At 38.7% G+C, this 16,025-nt stretch overlaps 2 protein-coding genes across 4 annotated transcripts; one reads left to right on the top strand and one right to left on the bottom strand.

Annotated features, from left to right (window-relative positions):
• Window positions 1-11,875, bottom strand: trim46a (tripartite motif containing 46a). The gene is made up of 12 exons (XM_032559374.1): window positions 11,628-11,875; window positions 9,403-9,661; window positions 8,861-9,011; window positions 7,215-7,413; window positions 6,981-7,127; window positions 6,793-6,888; window positions 5,766-6,019; window positions 5,544-5,665; window positions 5,109-5,429; window positions 4,109-4,338; window positions 3,939-4,006; window positions 1-2,628 (listed from the first exon to the last, which is right to left on the bottom strand). The coding sequence occupies exons 1-12, from the start codon at window positions 11,685-11,687 to the stop codon at window positions 2,184-2,186; spliced, it is 2,352 nt and encodes a 783-aa protein (XP_032415265.1). The 5' UTR covers window positions 11,688-11,875; the 3' UTR covers window positions 1-2,183.
• A 1,063-nt stretch (window positions 11,876-12,938) lies between these two features.
• tmem107l (transmembrane protein 107 like) lies at window positions 12,939-15,741 on the top strand. 3 transcript variants are annotated; one of them, XR_004338683.1, is made up of 5 exons: window positions 12,939-13,376; window positions 14,459-14,526; window positions 14,600-14,700; window positions 15,054-15,307; window positions 15,432-15,496. XR_004338683.1 is itself a non-coding variant. In XM_032558132.1 (5 exons), exons 1-5 carry the CDS (start codon window positions 13,290-13,292, stop codon window positions 15,499-15,501), a joined length of 423 nt encoding a protein of 140 aa, XP_032414023.1. In that variant the 5' UTR covers window positions 12,939-13,289; the 3' UTR covers window positions 15,502-15,741. The 3 variants fall into 3 exon arrangements, 2 of the variants coding, with proteins under 2 accessions (XP_032414023.1, XP_032414022.1); XM_032558132.1 differs by having other exon boundaries at window positions 15,211-15,307; window positions 15,432-15,741; XM_032558131.1 differs by having other exon boundaries at window positions 15,054-15,150; window positions 15,432-15,741.
• The last annotated feature ends 284 nt before the right edge of the window (window positions 15,742-16,025 follow it).

The raw sequence follows: 16,025 nt of genomic DNA, 5'->3' as shown, positions 1-16,025 counted from the left end.
TTGCAGTTTTCAGTCTTTTATTGTTTTTCTCATAACAACATGGAAGCAATCTGCCAGCAAGGCAATTTTAAAATTCTGAATGCTACAATCTAAAGCCATTCAAGTGCTGTGCTGGCATACAACAATAGGTGATCCATTCAAAACAGAAGAACACGTGTGGACAGATTCATGAGGATCCAAGAGAAACATGGGAGACAGAAATATACATCAAAGAAAAAGACAAAATACAACAAATTGAAACTCCAGTCTCAAACTGCAGTTCTCGACTGACGGAGACCTGCAAATTTTAGATGTCTCTCTACTTCAGCACACATGGCTAACATTAGCAGCGAGTAGCACATAAGAAAAGGGACAAATCTAAAAGTTGCAGGACTCTGGCCTTTAAGGATAGCAGTTTGAGAGCCCTGATGTAGACTGACAAGATGTTAAAGGACCACACTGACGCAGAGCCATAGAGTTATTACAAGACTTACAAAATATTGTAATGAAACAAAATTTCCAAAATAAAGTAGTTAATTGAGACAAAAATATCGGCAATGTAAATCGAAAAGAAGAAAAAAGTATGTGTAAAGAAAGACACCTAAAATTAATTTTAAAAATGCCTAAAACAAAGAGAGCTGAAATTGCACCACAAAGCAACCACACCAGATATAAAACCTTCAAAACCACAACAACACACTATTCAAAGTGAGAGATGTGCAATACATCTGTACGATAAACACATAATCCGCTCCAATCTGTATACATAATTTTATTGGAATAGTATCTCTTTCAGCGGAAGGAGACGGGGTTCATGAAGACTATCAAAGTTAAAGCCAGAGCTCACATGCATCCATCTTACACCCATATTGATCATTAAAATACAGTCTGAGCCAGTCAGTTTAAAAGAGAATTAAAATATTGCAGGAAAAAAAAAAACTTGCTCATTGACCAAACATACCATTAGATTATTTTTGTAATCAAATAAGTAATTTAATACAGAGAAAACAAATACATTTTAATTAATGAAAGTAAAAAAAACTGAAGTCTTTAGCTGGTTAAGCCCCTTGATATTATACTTTAAATGTGTAATCATTATTATGTATGTGCAAATGACTCATAGTTCCAAGCTGAACAATCAACAAGTTTGTGAAAAATCAAAAATCCAAAGTATTTTCATATGTTTAAAAGTCAAGCAGTATAAAGAGAACATCACTCATTTAGAGCATCCTTCACTTTGATTTCTGTGGAAATCTGAAAACACAAAGGCAGCCGTGAGCATTATTATGCGACTTCACAAGTTCTTTTGAAATGCAAAAACAAAGAGAAAAAAGGTGCTTTTTCAGATACTGACACGTGTGCTTCTGGCAGAGGCAACTCCTAATATTCACATTTATCTAATCCTGGTGAATTCACATTAACCGTTTCTTAAGCTGGGTAAAAAACAAAGGTAGAAAATTAGACATACAGCATATCAGGTGTCTTCACAAGGTGACAGTCAAATATCTGCATAAGGAAGCTAAGTTACACTTATATGCAACTTTTGCTGTCCCTTGAGTCTGGGACGAAATAACAGAGAGCAAGCTGTATTTTTCTGTGAGAGAGTTTTAAAGTATGATAAAGGGGTCTGACTCACCCTGTTAACAGATTTCTGCATAGTCTAACACCACTTCAACCACAATGTCCATTAGATATTTTTGTCCGTTTAGGAAACAAGAAGCAAAAGAGATAAATTGTGTTTTTTAAGTGTAAAGGTAAGAGAACATCAGATATTTATTGTCTACTTCACAAATTGCACTGAAATACCATTTTCCATATATTTGCAGGGATGGAAGTTACAAGGTAAGTTAACACATATCATGAAGGGCATGAATGTCATCAAGTTTGCTGTTTTATTGATTTAGTTAGATAATTTTTTTTGCAGGCTAGAATGAGAAGACAATGCTGAAGCTCTATGTATAGAACACTATTATCCATTCTAACACCAGTCCTGCTAAAAAAAAACAGTGTTGAACAGTTCTTGGAAAATTTCAGTTGCGACTGAAGGTGTCAGTTTTAGAGCAGGGGCTTCTGACATTCATGCTCATGATGACTGTATGTTAACTCACAGGACATAACCATATTTGACCAGATAGATTAGATTGTTTTTAGCTCTACAAGTTGGACAAACTGAGTTTTAATGACTTGCACCAAGCACTGTTTATTTACTTGAATTTTTTTACTCGTGTTTCAATGGTTACCCTGCGTGGCGGAGGCTCCTCGATGCTCCGGTTGGCTACGAGGTCTTGCAGCTGTAGCGCTCCTCCGCCTATGAAACAAAAAGCTGGACAAACTGGAGAAGAGCAATCCACGTGCCCCTCCCACAGCATACGCAGGGAGTGGGCATCATAGAAGGCAACCTGGCCTTTGTCACAGTCCAGACAGACTCCAAGTCGTGGAGGTAGGGGAGCAGTGTGGGAGTGAGGCTTGTTGCTATAGTTGCTGCTTTGAGAGTGCAATGCTGCCTGGCTGTGGCTCTCGCTCTGGCTGTGAGAGGGAACGTGTCCTTTGGGGAGTAGGATCTTACCCATGCCCACGGTGAGGAAGCAGAAGGGAGGGGAGTCCTGGCCGTCTTCTGCATCGCTGTCATGGCCACTGTCTGGATCACAACTGGTAGAGGAGAGGACGCCATCAGGATGAGCGAGGGAGAAGTACGAAGAATTGGGAGATTGATCAAACTTAGCTACAATATCACTTTTTTAGTCCTTTTAAAATACAGATCAATGTAGTTGTTCTCTTTTTAGAATGCGCATATACACATCCTCCACATAAAAAAGAAAACATGAAAAAACCATCACACATATGTTACTATAACTGAGACCTTTGTTTGGTTCTGAGAACAGCTAAAAGTAGATGAGGAAGCAGAGTTATTGGCTGTCTACTCCTCTACAGTTCCTATACATTTTAATGTCAAAGTTTTATACTTTTCCACACTCAGTTACTCATGGAACTTTTCCATGGAAGGATCAGTAAACAAAGAACTTCTGTGACAGAAGTTCTGTCTATGTCTATGTGCTGCCATCTAGTGGCCAGGAGAACTTAAATAAATAAATGCTTCATTTTAGTATGGAAATGGTCTGTCGGGTTTGGCATCTACAATGCAACAAATCTGACTGAGAGTTTATGTGATAGACTAATAGAAAGTAGAGCATATTTGTGAAGCAGAAGAAAATTAATTGTTTTGATTTGTAAAACAATTGGTCTTTTTTTTCAATATCTGTGAATGAAGTTTAATTTATTCGTAACCAATTACAATCAAAGATGATCAGCTTACAAAAAAAGAGTCCAAATGTGTCTAGATACAATTCACATGTTCTATGAAGACCTCAGAGTGTTGTAAGAGAACAATAATGAACAAACATCATTATGAAGACTAAAGAACACAGCAGACAGGATCTTGGTCAGGATGGAAAAGACGGATGGAGCTAAAGCACAATGATGACATTATTGTAAAATATTAAGCCAGATGTTGTTATCAGTTACTCAGTACTTAAGTAGCAATTTTACCAAATACATTTTTACTCTTCCTTAAGAAATTTTGTGCTACTAAGTCTTTGTGCAGCTACTTTTTAGTTTTACTTGCATAAAAATATACTAAAGTAGTGTTTTTCTTATTTGAGTACAACTTCTGGGTAACCTCTTGATCTGACTGACCTTAAGCACAGGAGAATGGGCAAAGCTGGTAGTTGCGTAGCCCAAAAAATGGCTCCATAATTTTTTTGACTCACTGAGGCTAAGTACAAATACACACCATATTTTTCCAATTTCAACATGAAAGGAGTGTATTAAAACTGTAGGATTTCCTTCAACTTTAAAATTATGCATTTAATTTGACAGATTTCAATCTGATTATCATGCATGAGTTAAGTGACTGCATTTTACAGACAGCGATGTGGATATGGTAAAAATGAAACATTTACCGTGGGCTCGCCATGTCCTGAGGGAGATGGAACCACTCTTGTAATTTAGTCTCCTGTCCAACGCCTACCTGAAAATGAGAGAAGAAAGATATCACAAAGAGGTCTGACAAAATATGATAAATTTACACATTTAACCTGACATGAAATCACACTCGAGACATCTTTTTCACCTTCACCAAGTAGGACCCAGGCTCCACAGAGCACGCCCAGTAGTGTCTGCCATGAGTGACGGCCAAGTCGGCCACAAGGAGGTCAGAGGTTAAGTGACAAGAGGTGAGAGTGCGGTCGGCGGCTTGGAGAAGGGAGAGGCCAGGCACACTCCGGGCATAGGTCTGGCCTTTACCTAGCGCCAAACGGTCAGCATGTAAACCCCAACGAGAGTCCAAGGAAAAACTCAAAACTGGACAGACAGGAAAAAAGAGGTGAATCAGGAAAAAAGGGAAGGTAAAAAGAAAGAAAAAGTAAGCTAAACAAGTAAGACTTCAAACAAACTATGAAAAGTATTAATTACAAGTAACTGGGGAAAAAAAGATCAGGAGAAAAGCACATATTTGATTTGGAAAATGAGAAAAACTGCTAGAAAACAACAGGAATAAAGCCAACACTGACTCTGTGTATAATGTTTCAAAATATAAAATGAAGGAGTAAATGTTTAACGAAGTGATGAATATATCAAGAGAAAAAATCTCTTAAGCAGAAACAGATATTTGAAAGTGGATCAAGACAGACCTGCAGCATGAGAGACAGAAGCAGAGATGTTATGGCGGGGATGACACTGGAATGCAGAGCAAATAAAGAAGTCTTTGTGCAGAAACTAAAAAAGTAGGATGGAAGAAATCAAGGGATGAGAGAAAAGAAAATATCAAGGGTTAGTCAGGTAAGTGAAGCATGGCAACAGTCTAAAACATTTTTGTGGGAATCAAAATACATCAGCCTCTAATCCACACGGTTGTTGCACAAAGTTTAATATAATGTCAACATTTTTCTGAACTAAGATTTCAGTTTTTACTCATTTTTAAGTAAAAATAAATAAATGAATGACAGATGCAACTGCACTTATCAGGATTTAAGTTTGGAACCTGCAAAAATCAGAAACAAAGAAAACCAACAAGCATCTTAGCAGACGTTCTTATTGGTAAACAAATACCAGATCCTGTGTACACATCTAACCTGGTGCAGGCGGCGTGTGAAGGTAAACCTCTTCACTGTAGTCTCCAAACCCAGCCTTGTTGCAGCCCCTCACTCTGAGAACGTACACGCTGTCCATCTGGACCCGGTCTACCACGGCGCTGGTCCCCTTCACTTCATTCAGACGCAGCCATGGTGTCGAAGAGTTTGGGGAGCTGATGCCGCCCCACGTGGCACCTGCTCGTCGCTGGTATTCAACAGAAAAGTGCCACGCCGGGGCCGAGTCCTGAGGCAGGCGCCAGCATAAAAACAGCTGGTCATAAGCTAACGTTTTCTGAGTGTCGATGACTGGAGCCTGGGGGGCTGTTGAGGAGAGAAAAGAGACTGAGATCATGTTGCTCTTTTTCACCTTTTTAATATAATTTTAGGGGCAGATGATTCTTTTTTTTTTTTTTAACAAAATAGATGAGAGCCCACCTTGGATGAATTGCAAGCTGTTGATGAGCTTGACTTCTTTGGATGCATCAAGGTGAAAGTGTCTAAAGGAGGTGTCAGCAGCAAGAGAGAAACACTGCAGGTTTTCTATGGCTTTAATCAGCCTTAAGAGACAAAACAGAAAAGAAACAAAAAGAGAGAGCCACATTAACAAACAAATAACTTCCACTGAGCTCCTGGTTCACCCAAAAAAATGTGCGCTACCTGCTGTGTGTTACTCTTGCGGCTTGCACAAAGCAGGGAGCGTCTGTCTCTTTGAGCAGCTCGTGGGTGAATGCCATCAGACCTGCCTGCTCCATCAGCCCCTGCTTCTCAAAGACCTGAACGGACAGAGCCTCCTCTCTTCTGCTCCGGGATCCCTCCAACGCGATGGCTAGAGTCCCCTGACGCTCGGCGACGGCTGTTCCAAGCTCTCGGATGCAGTGAGTCAGCTGGTGCAGAGCCACAGTGCTGTTAGCCTGCAGAGAAGCACAGGAACAGTACCATGAGTGGACAGGATTAACCGAGATCAGAGAAACCTTTCCTCCTCATAGACGGCTTTGTACATAAGCACTCCATCTAAAGGAAAACTGGTTGGCATTGTGCTCGCTATTTCTAAACATACAGCAACTTCCATGCTTATTGACGTTGTTAATAATTTGTATAACTTCCATTTGCATTTTAGCGGCTTTCTCTTCTGCTATAACATCATTCAGTATGGAAGCAGATAGAGAGAGTTCTCGTCGACCAGTCTCTCTGGACTGTTCAGGCTCCTCTGTACTATCTTATGTTCTCTTTAGTTCGGATTCCGATTTTCTGTATGAATTTTGTCTTGAGGAGCCATGGAGGACTGATTTTATTTCTGATTTCTGATTTGATTATATATTTTAGATCATTATCATATGAAAAGATCTAATCAGGGCCCATTGTTCAGTTATTTTCTGGCAGAGTGCAACAGATCTCTTTTGTGCATTAAGGTACATGATGGCATGCATTCTAGCATCACTTACTGTCCTGCTTAGTTTGCAAGGTGACAACAATAAACCTCGATCCTTATTAAGTCTTGTTTGTCACAGTTCCAGTTAGAATAAAGATCTATGCTGAAAGGGCAGAAAATTAAGATAACCTAAGGCAAATTTAAGGTAGAGACAGTTTTGGGAGGTATAAACAATGGCTTAATGTTGAGTAGTTGTTGGTTTTAACAAATCAAGAACATTTCTGAAAGAATTTAGCTGGTGAGCTAAAGTGAGACCTCCATCTGCTTGATGGCAGCCTCCAGCTGAGTGATCTGACTCTGAATCGTCTCCTGATTGGCCAGGATGAAGTTGACTTCCTTGCTAATCTTGTCCTGTAAAACCAAAATAAAACTTGTGATAGTGGCAAGATGTTAACACACACACAAAAAAAACTTAAACAAGGGCAAAGACTAAATACACTCACCTTGAGGGCCTGATAAGCTTGTGCTATGGGTAAAACTTTGTGTCCATGATGGACCCGACGGAGTTTACACAGCTGGCACAGCAACCGCTGACAGTTACGGCAGTACCACTGCAGCCTCTCCTGCTCGTGCTCTGTGCATGTTAAAACCTAGAATCCAAAAATGGGTTCAAAAGCACATCAGACATGAGAAATGCAGCCACTGCAAACTGGACTGAAAAAAAACAAGAGACGAACCTTTGGTCTGAAGTTGTTGGTGGGTAGAATGTGTTCGTGCTGAGCTCTAGGAGTTCCCCAGGGATGGTAGAGTTTGAAACATTCATTGCAGAAGTTTGACTTGCAGTCAGCACAGCCTTTAGTGGCCTCCAGAGACTGGGGAGGCTTACAGAAGCCACACATAATCGCTATGCTGCCCAGACTTATTGTGTGTCTGTACCTAAACACAAACAATGAGGTCATGACAAAATCCAGGAAAAAATCAGCACAACTGGAGAAAGACTGGGCTCATGTGAGAGTGTCCTGCTTTCTTTTTCGTTTGGCAAACCACTATTTTAACTAGCTGACCTGGATACATCGACAGCACTTGCCATGTTAATGCAGTAAAACATGCAGCATCAGTTTGTGGCTTGATGAGGGGTGAGCAGCTGCAGTCTCCAACGGCTGCTTGCGAATCAGCTGACCTCCATGACCTTCTCATTCAAACTAACTAAAAGCTGATGACCCTGATTAAATAAAAAGGGTATTAAAAAAACATTTTACTTCACAGTTATGCCTAAAAGTTTACAAACAATAGCAGAACTGACAGTTTTATGGTCTGTTGTCCCACAGAGCACTGCAGTTTTTAAGCTTTCACTGCAAAGTGCTCTTTGGCTTAGCCTTTGATCAGGACTAAAGGAGCAATTCATTATTTAAACTCCTTCCAGCAAATGATTTCCCGTCTCATTTCTACAGCAGTATTGCTTTAGTTGGTTGCTCATTGACCTACCTTGTTGCTAATGAATGTTGTTTAAGGTTAAAACAACAACCTTTAGTGCTTTTCAAAAATACACATATATTTTTTCACATTGCAACCACAAACTTCTGCATACTTTTTCATAGAAATACTGGAGAATATTAGTGATCAAACACAATTATGAAGACCAAGGAACACAGCACAAAGTCTTAAAGCAAAGTTAGATTAGAAAACAACATTCCAGGCTTTGGACATCTGATGGTTCACTGTTCTTTACCTGAAAATAGACTCACTGCATCTACCAGGACATGTAAAACATGGAGGTGACACTGCAAAAGTGAGATTTTAACTCATGCATGTTTTAAAAAAAAACAAAAAAAACATTGCAAATATGCATCACTAACTGTGACACATGGTAGTGCCAGCATGATTCTCAACAGACAGGTAAGCTTGTCAGAGGGATAGAAAAAAAATGTAATCACGGGGAAAGGGTGATTCCAAAAGGTAAGCCATCAACAAATGTCTAGAATTACAATTGATTGTTTCATGCAATAATATTTGTGTGTTAGAATCACACAAATATCAGTCAAAATCTAAAACTAATTGAGAGCAAGTTCCAAAGCTTAAAGTCTGATGTTCACAGAGGTTCTCCATCCAATCTGACTTAGATAAGTTATTTTGGTAGGAAGAAAATACACACATTTTCAGACTCTAGCTCTACTATAATCACAGAAAATGATGCTCCCACTGATATCTATTTAGAAACTGCAAATGATTTGCCTTTCACATTTATCCATTGTCTTACTATCACCAAATCGAACCCCAAAGATACATTGAAATGTGCAGCTCCTATGTGATAAGATGTGATGAGGTAAAAGAGGGATAAATTATTTTGCAAGGTTCTGTTTTTGAAGCTGTTGTGCATGCAAACCTCTCGACGATGCGCTCCAGAGTGAGATTACGGAAGCAGTCAGTGAGTCCTCTGTCCCCGAGCTCCACGTCCTGCTGACAGGAAGGACAGGGGAACAGCATGGGGGCAGGGGCTGCTTCCCTCCGCCTTCTCCCTGGGTATGTCCCACATACTGGGAGAGGGAAAACAGGTGTACAGGAGATGAAAGAAAAAGACAGACATATAGAGAGGAAACGTGAAAGGGAGACGGTTTATGAGGAGGACAAGCTTGCAGAATTATAGGACTAGATCATTTTCACAGTGGAAATCCTTTATTGCAGTCTCTGTGTTTTTTTTTCTAAAATGAATGAATAAACCATGAGTTGAATAAATAAAGCTGTATAATGTTCAGTGGAACAACAACCAAAACATCATAATGCATCATCATCTCTGCATTTTTACATAACATTTCACTCTCTCCTCACTCAGATGCTGATATAGCTGGGTTACATGAGTCAAGCTTCCTTCTAAACTCTTTAAGATCCTCTACACAAACACAGACATTAAGAAATGGTCTCCTGTACCTGTTCTGAAGACCCGCTCCAGGTGGTCAGGGGTCCTGGGTACGGGTCGGCGTGCTTGCCGTGGAGAGCGAGCGTTGGGCGTGGAGGCTGGTGAGATGGGCTCCGCAGGGAGATCCGGGGGAGGATAACCTCTCTGCACCAGCATCTCCGCCGCACACAGCAGACACACGCTGTGCTGGCACGGGAGCAGAATGGGCTGCTTCACCATCTCCTCGCACACTGGGCAATGCAACTCCTGCTCCATACTCTTCATGTTGGACTGGAAAGGGAAGGGAAGGAAAGAGAAGAGCATGGGAAAGGTTCACTGAGAAAAGGTTCTGGTTTAAAAACGGCTGAGTCAAGCCACAAATAAACTGTGAACACCATGTAGAGGATGCAAACACATGCAATAGGAAAGGAGATTGTAGGTTATCTAGAACCCCAGAAGCCCCACAATTCCAGACCTTTCTAGGTATATAACCATGTATTCCTTAACTTGGAATTTATGGCAGATATTTCAAGAGAGGGAGGGACACACAGATGGAAGGACAGAAACAAAAAACATGTATAAAAAAAACAGAACTAAGAAAAAAGGCAGGGCATAAAGGAAGAAAAAATGGAGAGAAAGAAGAACAAAAAGGAAGCAGAGTAAGATGTGAGAAAGGATGAATAGAATAAAGGAAATTGAAGACACAAAGAAATAAAGAATGACGGATACAGCAGAAGAACAAGAGAAGGAAAGGAAGGGAAGAATGAATGACACAAGGGAGGAATGTATGATAGAAAGACACAATGAAGAAAGAAAGGAATCAACAAAGAAAGGAGGACAGATAATAACAAAGGAAGGATGACATTTAGACAATGCAATGTGGAATAATTCACTATTTTCTTTCTCCATCCTTATGAAGATCTTAATAACTGTAGCAGTAAATGGTAGACAGATTGAATACAACTGCCCCAATATTCTTGCTCCTTTATGGGGAAAGTAGATGGTGCTTTATTTTATAAAAACACCATCAAACACCTTTAGCACTATCATGTGCTAAAGAAGCACGTATGTAAAAACCTTACTACACTTCCAGGCAAATTCTTGCTTTTAGGAGTTGTTACTTATCCCCACAAATGAGCTTTGTTGCTTCGGTTCTATCCACGTCAGAGGATTTTGGTCTGAAATGACAGACGTTGGTCCCAGTTCAGAGTTTTGCTGTGTTAAATTGCTGTGATCAGCAGGAATGTGATATAATTGTCTGCCTTTTCTGGGACAACATTAAGCACCTAATATCTATAAAACACAATTGTTTGTTTATTCAAATCGTGCTATCTGAAAGGTGGCCGTTTGATGGAGAAGCAAGTGTCAAGACGTTGAATATTTCCATAGACAGTAAGCAGGAGAAATAAATGTATAGACACTAAAATATGACTATTAATTTTCAAATTATGAGGATTTTTTTCTTCGTGACTACATATAGTCAGCTCCTGAATTCTTAGAATTTCAAATTGGCTTCAAATTTTCAACTTTCTCAGTCAAATTAAACTCATTCTATGCAAATTGGCAGTCTTGAAATGTTTGTCAGAAGTCCAGCTTGTTATGGATGTTCCCTTCTGGCCTGAGTTCATGAATTTTACTTCATTTTTTCCTAGGGCTGGCTCTGGAGCAAAATATATATGTTTTGAGAGTTTATGGGAATGATACCATGTAAATTAATCTTCCAGCCGCAAATTGGGTTAAAATTTCTGTTAATTGTTTGGTCGACGAATGTACAGACTGCTTACTAATAGTAGGCATGGTTAATTTCGGTTCTCTGGCACTGTTGTATCATTTTTTCCTGCTACTGCAGCTACAAAGCGCAGCTTCCCGTTTCTATGACAACGTGCATCATCTCTTCCTTCTCGCTGTGTGCGGCCCAGAGCCTTTTATGCTACTTGCCAACATATTCAGCAAATTCTAGCCATCAAACACCAACCCAACCGGCAGCTGGGTTTGGATTTTTCTAAACGTTCTGCCAGTGTTACCATGTTTCTGACAAAATACCAGCGATTTTACGTTTGGTTTGATACAAAAGCAATGAAATGTGTCAAAAAGAGAAATGCCCCACATTCCGTCAATGCAGTATCCTTTCGGTCCTTTCAATTGTTCGAGAGGTAAACTAAAAGTACAGGCTTGAAAGGGTATTAAAGCCCTATGTAATATGTAATGAAACTGCACATGTAGCTACTATTGCTAATTAAATTAGCGTCACACTCACACTGATGCGAACTAGCGCGTCCATGATTGAGGTAAAGGTTTCTAACTCCGCTTCTGCCATCCTGCTTCGAAATAAAGCGTCTCTGCGGTAAAATCAACCCGTTTTTCCAGGAGAAAACACCGACAGGTTGTCCTGGCTACTCCGCCGGTAATGCACAGTCCAGGCCTTTAACGGAGCGTCAATGTTGTGCTGTACACGCCGAGTCCCTCGGTATGTCTGTGAGGAGGGACTGGCCTGACTAATGGGGGGGAAAAAAGAAAAAAAGATGGGGGGCTGGAAGCATAAAAGGGCTCTGGCTTCAACTATCATATAACAGAGGTGGAGGCACAAATTCAACAAAAGAAATAAGTCGGTATAGGTAATACAGAGAAATCTGAATAATAAAATCAGAAATATATTCTTTATTTAAAAATATGCACGACGATACTAATGATTGTTCTTTTTCAATAATCAATATCGTTAAATGTACCCATAAAAGTTTAAATTGCAGTTTCAAATAATCTGTGTCAAACTGCAGCAGAATCATACAATTCAATAAAGAACATTAAAATATTCCTTTTATTTTGTTGTTCAAAATATCAAATGAATTTTTTCTCCAACGCAACACTGAAAATAAAGAGTAAATGTTTCCAAAGATACAGAATTTGTTGTTCGTGACGACAGGAAGAAAAACAGCTAAAGACTTGCTGGTAAATTAATTTTTCCCATGTTATGGATGCGCTGCAGATCATTTCAAACAGCTGAAATATTTGGTTCCTTTCAGGTAGCTTTGGCAATTAAAGAGCAAATGTTTTCAAATTCTCAAGGATAGTTGTCTGTGATGTTATGATTGAGCGACCTAAATCTCAAAATGATTGGTTAATCCCTGTCCAATGGTATCCAAAAAGCAGTTTTTTTCTAATTTGAAAAGAGAGAAACTATGTTTTCTTAAATATCAGAATAATTGAGAAATATTTTAAGGTATTTAACATAATTGCTCGAACATATTATTTTCGGCCCAAACTGACATTCACTATCAAAAATTAGTAATTAAAATATATTTTTTTTCCAGTTATGTGACATATTTTACATTGGAACTGGATTTGCCAGAAGCCATGTGTAAAAAGAACCCCACACAAGACCAAGTGTATTTATTTTAGAGTTTTGTTGTTGTTGATGTTTTGAACAGCAGGTGTCGATTAAACTGAAAGTTACAGCTTTGACATGATTATGTGAGTCATCTGACCGAGAAATCGATCAGAGTCTAGGGAGGTTAGGGGACAGAATTTCGCAGAACACCGGAACGTTTAAATATGTGTTTTAAGTCCGGTCAGTAATACCGAGCGTACACATGAAGTGGTTGTTGTAGCAACAGTTGTTAGCGTCAGCTTAGCAAACACGCGAAAAAATTAAGTTAGCTTCTTTCGTAAACGAAGGATATTGTAACCAGAACTTCATATCTCCGAGATGTAAACCAAATATAGCTATTGTTTGTGGAACCACAAGAGTTTAAACTAATAATTTACTCACTCATTAATTGTTAGCTACAAATTTTAGCAGTGTGCTAATGTAGCTTTACGGTATTCCAGTGTTTAGTAACTTGAGCTTTGGCTTTCGGGCGCTAGTACGTATTTATTGCTTCGCTGTTGTACGTCTTTAGAAAGTGAAGCCAACAGTGCTAGTATGTCGGCTGTCAGCAGTCTTGTCCCTGCCCGGTTTCTCACCCTCATAGCTCACCTTGTCATCGTTATCACCATCTTTTGGTCAAGGGTTAGTAAGAAACCTTTTTGTTGTTGTTGTTTTTATTTACGATCTATTATGTGTATTTTACCAGTAAAACAAAACAAAACTGCTAAATATGTTATTAAACTATAAAATACTACTATCTAGTATTAATTAATTTCCCTTTGGCATTGACAAGGTATTTTTGTAACTAAAAATTTGTGTATGCTGTTCTGTTATGTTGTTGGCTTGATTGGTTTATATACATTCGATTTCATTACAAAACAAGTTCATAGACCCACATTCTCCTTTAAAGGTTTTCAGCGAATGAGCAAAACACTTTTTTGCTTAATAAATATACTCAGAAGTGGAAGAAGTTTGTCCCACCGTCGATTAATGGCCATCCATAATATGACACCCACTCTTCTAATAATGTGTTGGCCCCTCTTTTGCTAGCAAAAGAGCCCTGACCTTTTGCTAATAGTAGACATATCACATGTCTACTGTGATATGTGGCAGCAGATTCTTAAAATTCTTTAACATGTGAGCTGATGCCTCTGTGGATTAAGTTATCCAGTACTTCCCAGTGATGCTTAATTGATTTGAGATATTGTGAATGTACAGTCCAAGTCAACACTCTAACCTTGTCTCAAGCTCCTAAGACCACCCTGAAACAATTTTTTCTATTTTTTTGCGTACAGTAGCTGAATTAACCACATCAAATTGTGTGTATTTCTATTGACCAACATCCTTAATAAAAAAAATGAAATAAATAGTTTTAAAAAATTTATGAAAACAATAAGAAACTTCACATTACAGTAAATCATCTATCCAATAAAAAAGAAATGAAAATAATGTAAATTGAAGCAAAAAAAACAACAACAAACAAACAAAGCAGAATTAAGCTGTAGAGAATAAAAAACAATGCAGCTTGTCACAAAATGTCTTTTATGTTGGAATTTAAAACGGTATGAGAGAAATGTTTGAAATACAGAGGCACATTAACTTAATCCCCCCATTGTATTAACTACTTTTTAGAAATGTTTATTTAGCTTTTAGACAAAGCAAGATTATTACTAAAGCACAATTTGTCAATTCAGCTTACTTTTATTTTAATGTTTTCCTTGCAGGAAAATAATGTGAAAGCTTGTTTACCTTTGAATTTTACCCAAGAGCAGTATGACACTGAGGACAAAAAGTAAGTAAAAGTTAAACAAACAAATTTTACACAATTAAATACACATCTTTTAATATATTCCTCTTTTTTTTAGGTTGTTGGTGGGGCTGGGAGTCACCCTTGGTCTGTTTGCAATAGAGCTGACTGGTTTCTTTTCAGGAGTGTCCATGTTTAACTCCAGCCAAAGTCTTCTTTGTATCCTTTACTTTGATAGTTGGCTCCACTTTTACCTTTATTGTAGTCTAAAACTCATACTCATAAGTAAATATATTTTTTATTAAAGTGTCTTCTGTTAGTTGCTCTATTTTCTCAACAACCCTCAACCTGCCACAGCTTGAGATCATGAGTGACTTTTTAAAATTTTATGTCCAGTAAAACTCATTGGCTTGGTGGGTTAATCTAGAACCAGCAGGGATACAATAAAGTAAAGCATCTCATTAGAAATAAAGCACAACAATTACAGCTTTAAAGATTTTTCAGTCATTTTGTGAACAGGTTAAAATCCATGACTATCATCTTGTTTCTGTTTGACGTTTTGTCTACAATAGCAACAGGAGTCCATGCCAGTGCCTCAGTGGCTCTACTTTTCTTTCTATTTGAGCAGTGGAATTGTGACATCTACTGGTGGATCCTTGCCATTTGCAGGTTAGTGTGTCAGATGTATGTTTGAAGGAGAGTTTTTCCCTGACAAATGTTTCCCCCAAGCACTGGCTGCCCATTGCTGTGCATCTGTGTCCTTGTCCTTCTTTGTGTTTGAGAAGTGGGAATGCTGGACTTATTGGGTGATCTTTGCCTGCTGCAGGTTGGTGTGGCTCTGAGTTGTAGTGAACCAATGGTTCAGTTTTGAGTCTAATTTTGAATGAATGCAAGCCCTGTGGCTCTGCAGTGCTCTTGCCTTACATTGATGTCCCTGTCTTTGTTTGCAGTGTCGTACCGGCCTTCGTGGAGATCCTTCTGTTTGTAGCAGTTGTTGGACTGAAGAAAAAACCCTTATAAAAAATTGCTTGTGACATTGAAAAAGTAACATTAGCGTGGGAATAGACAAGTTTCAGTGTAAGAACAGTTGCAGTTAGTAGATGATATATAATTGATGTAAAGAATAATGGTCTGATAAAAATGAATTCTACTCATGTTAGAAATCACTGCTTTTAGCAAATTGTAGTAGATTACATTACAGGAGCTGTTTTTGTACATATTTTGTATATTTTGAATAAAATTGGAAACAACTGCTTTCAATATACTGTTTATTTATTATTATTATTTTACCAACACTTGAGTATTGAGAGGATTTCTCGGAGATGGGGTGCCTAAGTGCAGTCATTGAGATCGACCATCTTGCAGCTTTTAGATGCATTTTGTCTCCAGCGCTACTAAATCAAATGGCTGGATTCCCACATCAGCTCTGCAGAGGTCTAGTAACGGCCCATTGATTTGATGAAGATGTGTTGGAGAAGGAAGGCATCCATGGCCTAAGACTTTAATAAATTAGGCTGCTGTCTGATGCATTGAAATTATGTTTC

Source organism: Xiphophorus hellerii, chromosome 3 (genome assembly GCF_003331165.1).
Source record: "Xiphophorus hellerii strain 12219 chromosome 3, Xiphophorus_hellerii-4.1, whole genome shotgun sequence".
NCBI lineage: Eukaryota > Metazoa > Chordata > Actinopteri > Cyprinodontiformes > Poeciliidae > Xiphophorus > Xiphophorus hellerii.
The sequence above is the reverse complement of the archived record's forward strand: the minus strand, read 5'-3'. Positions and strand labels throughout refer to the sequence as shown.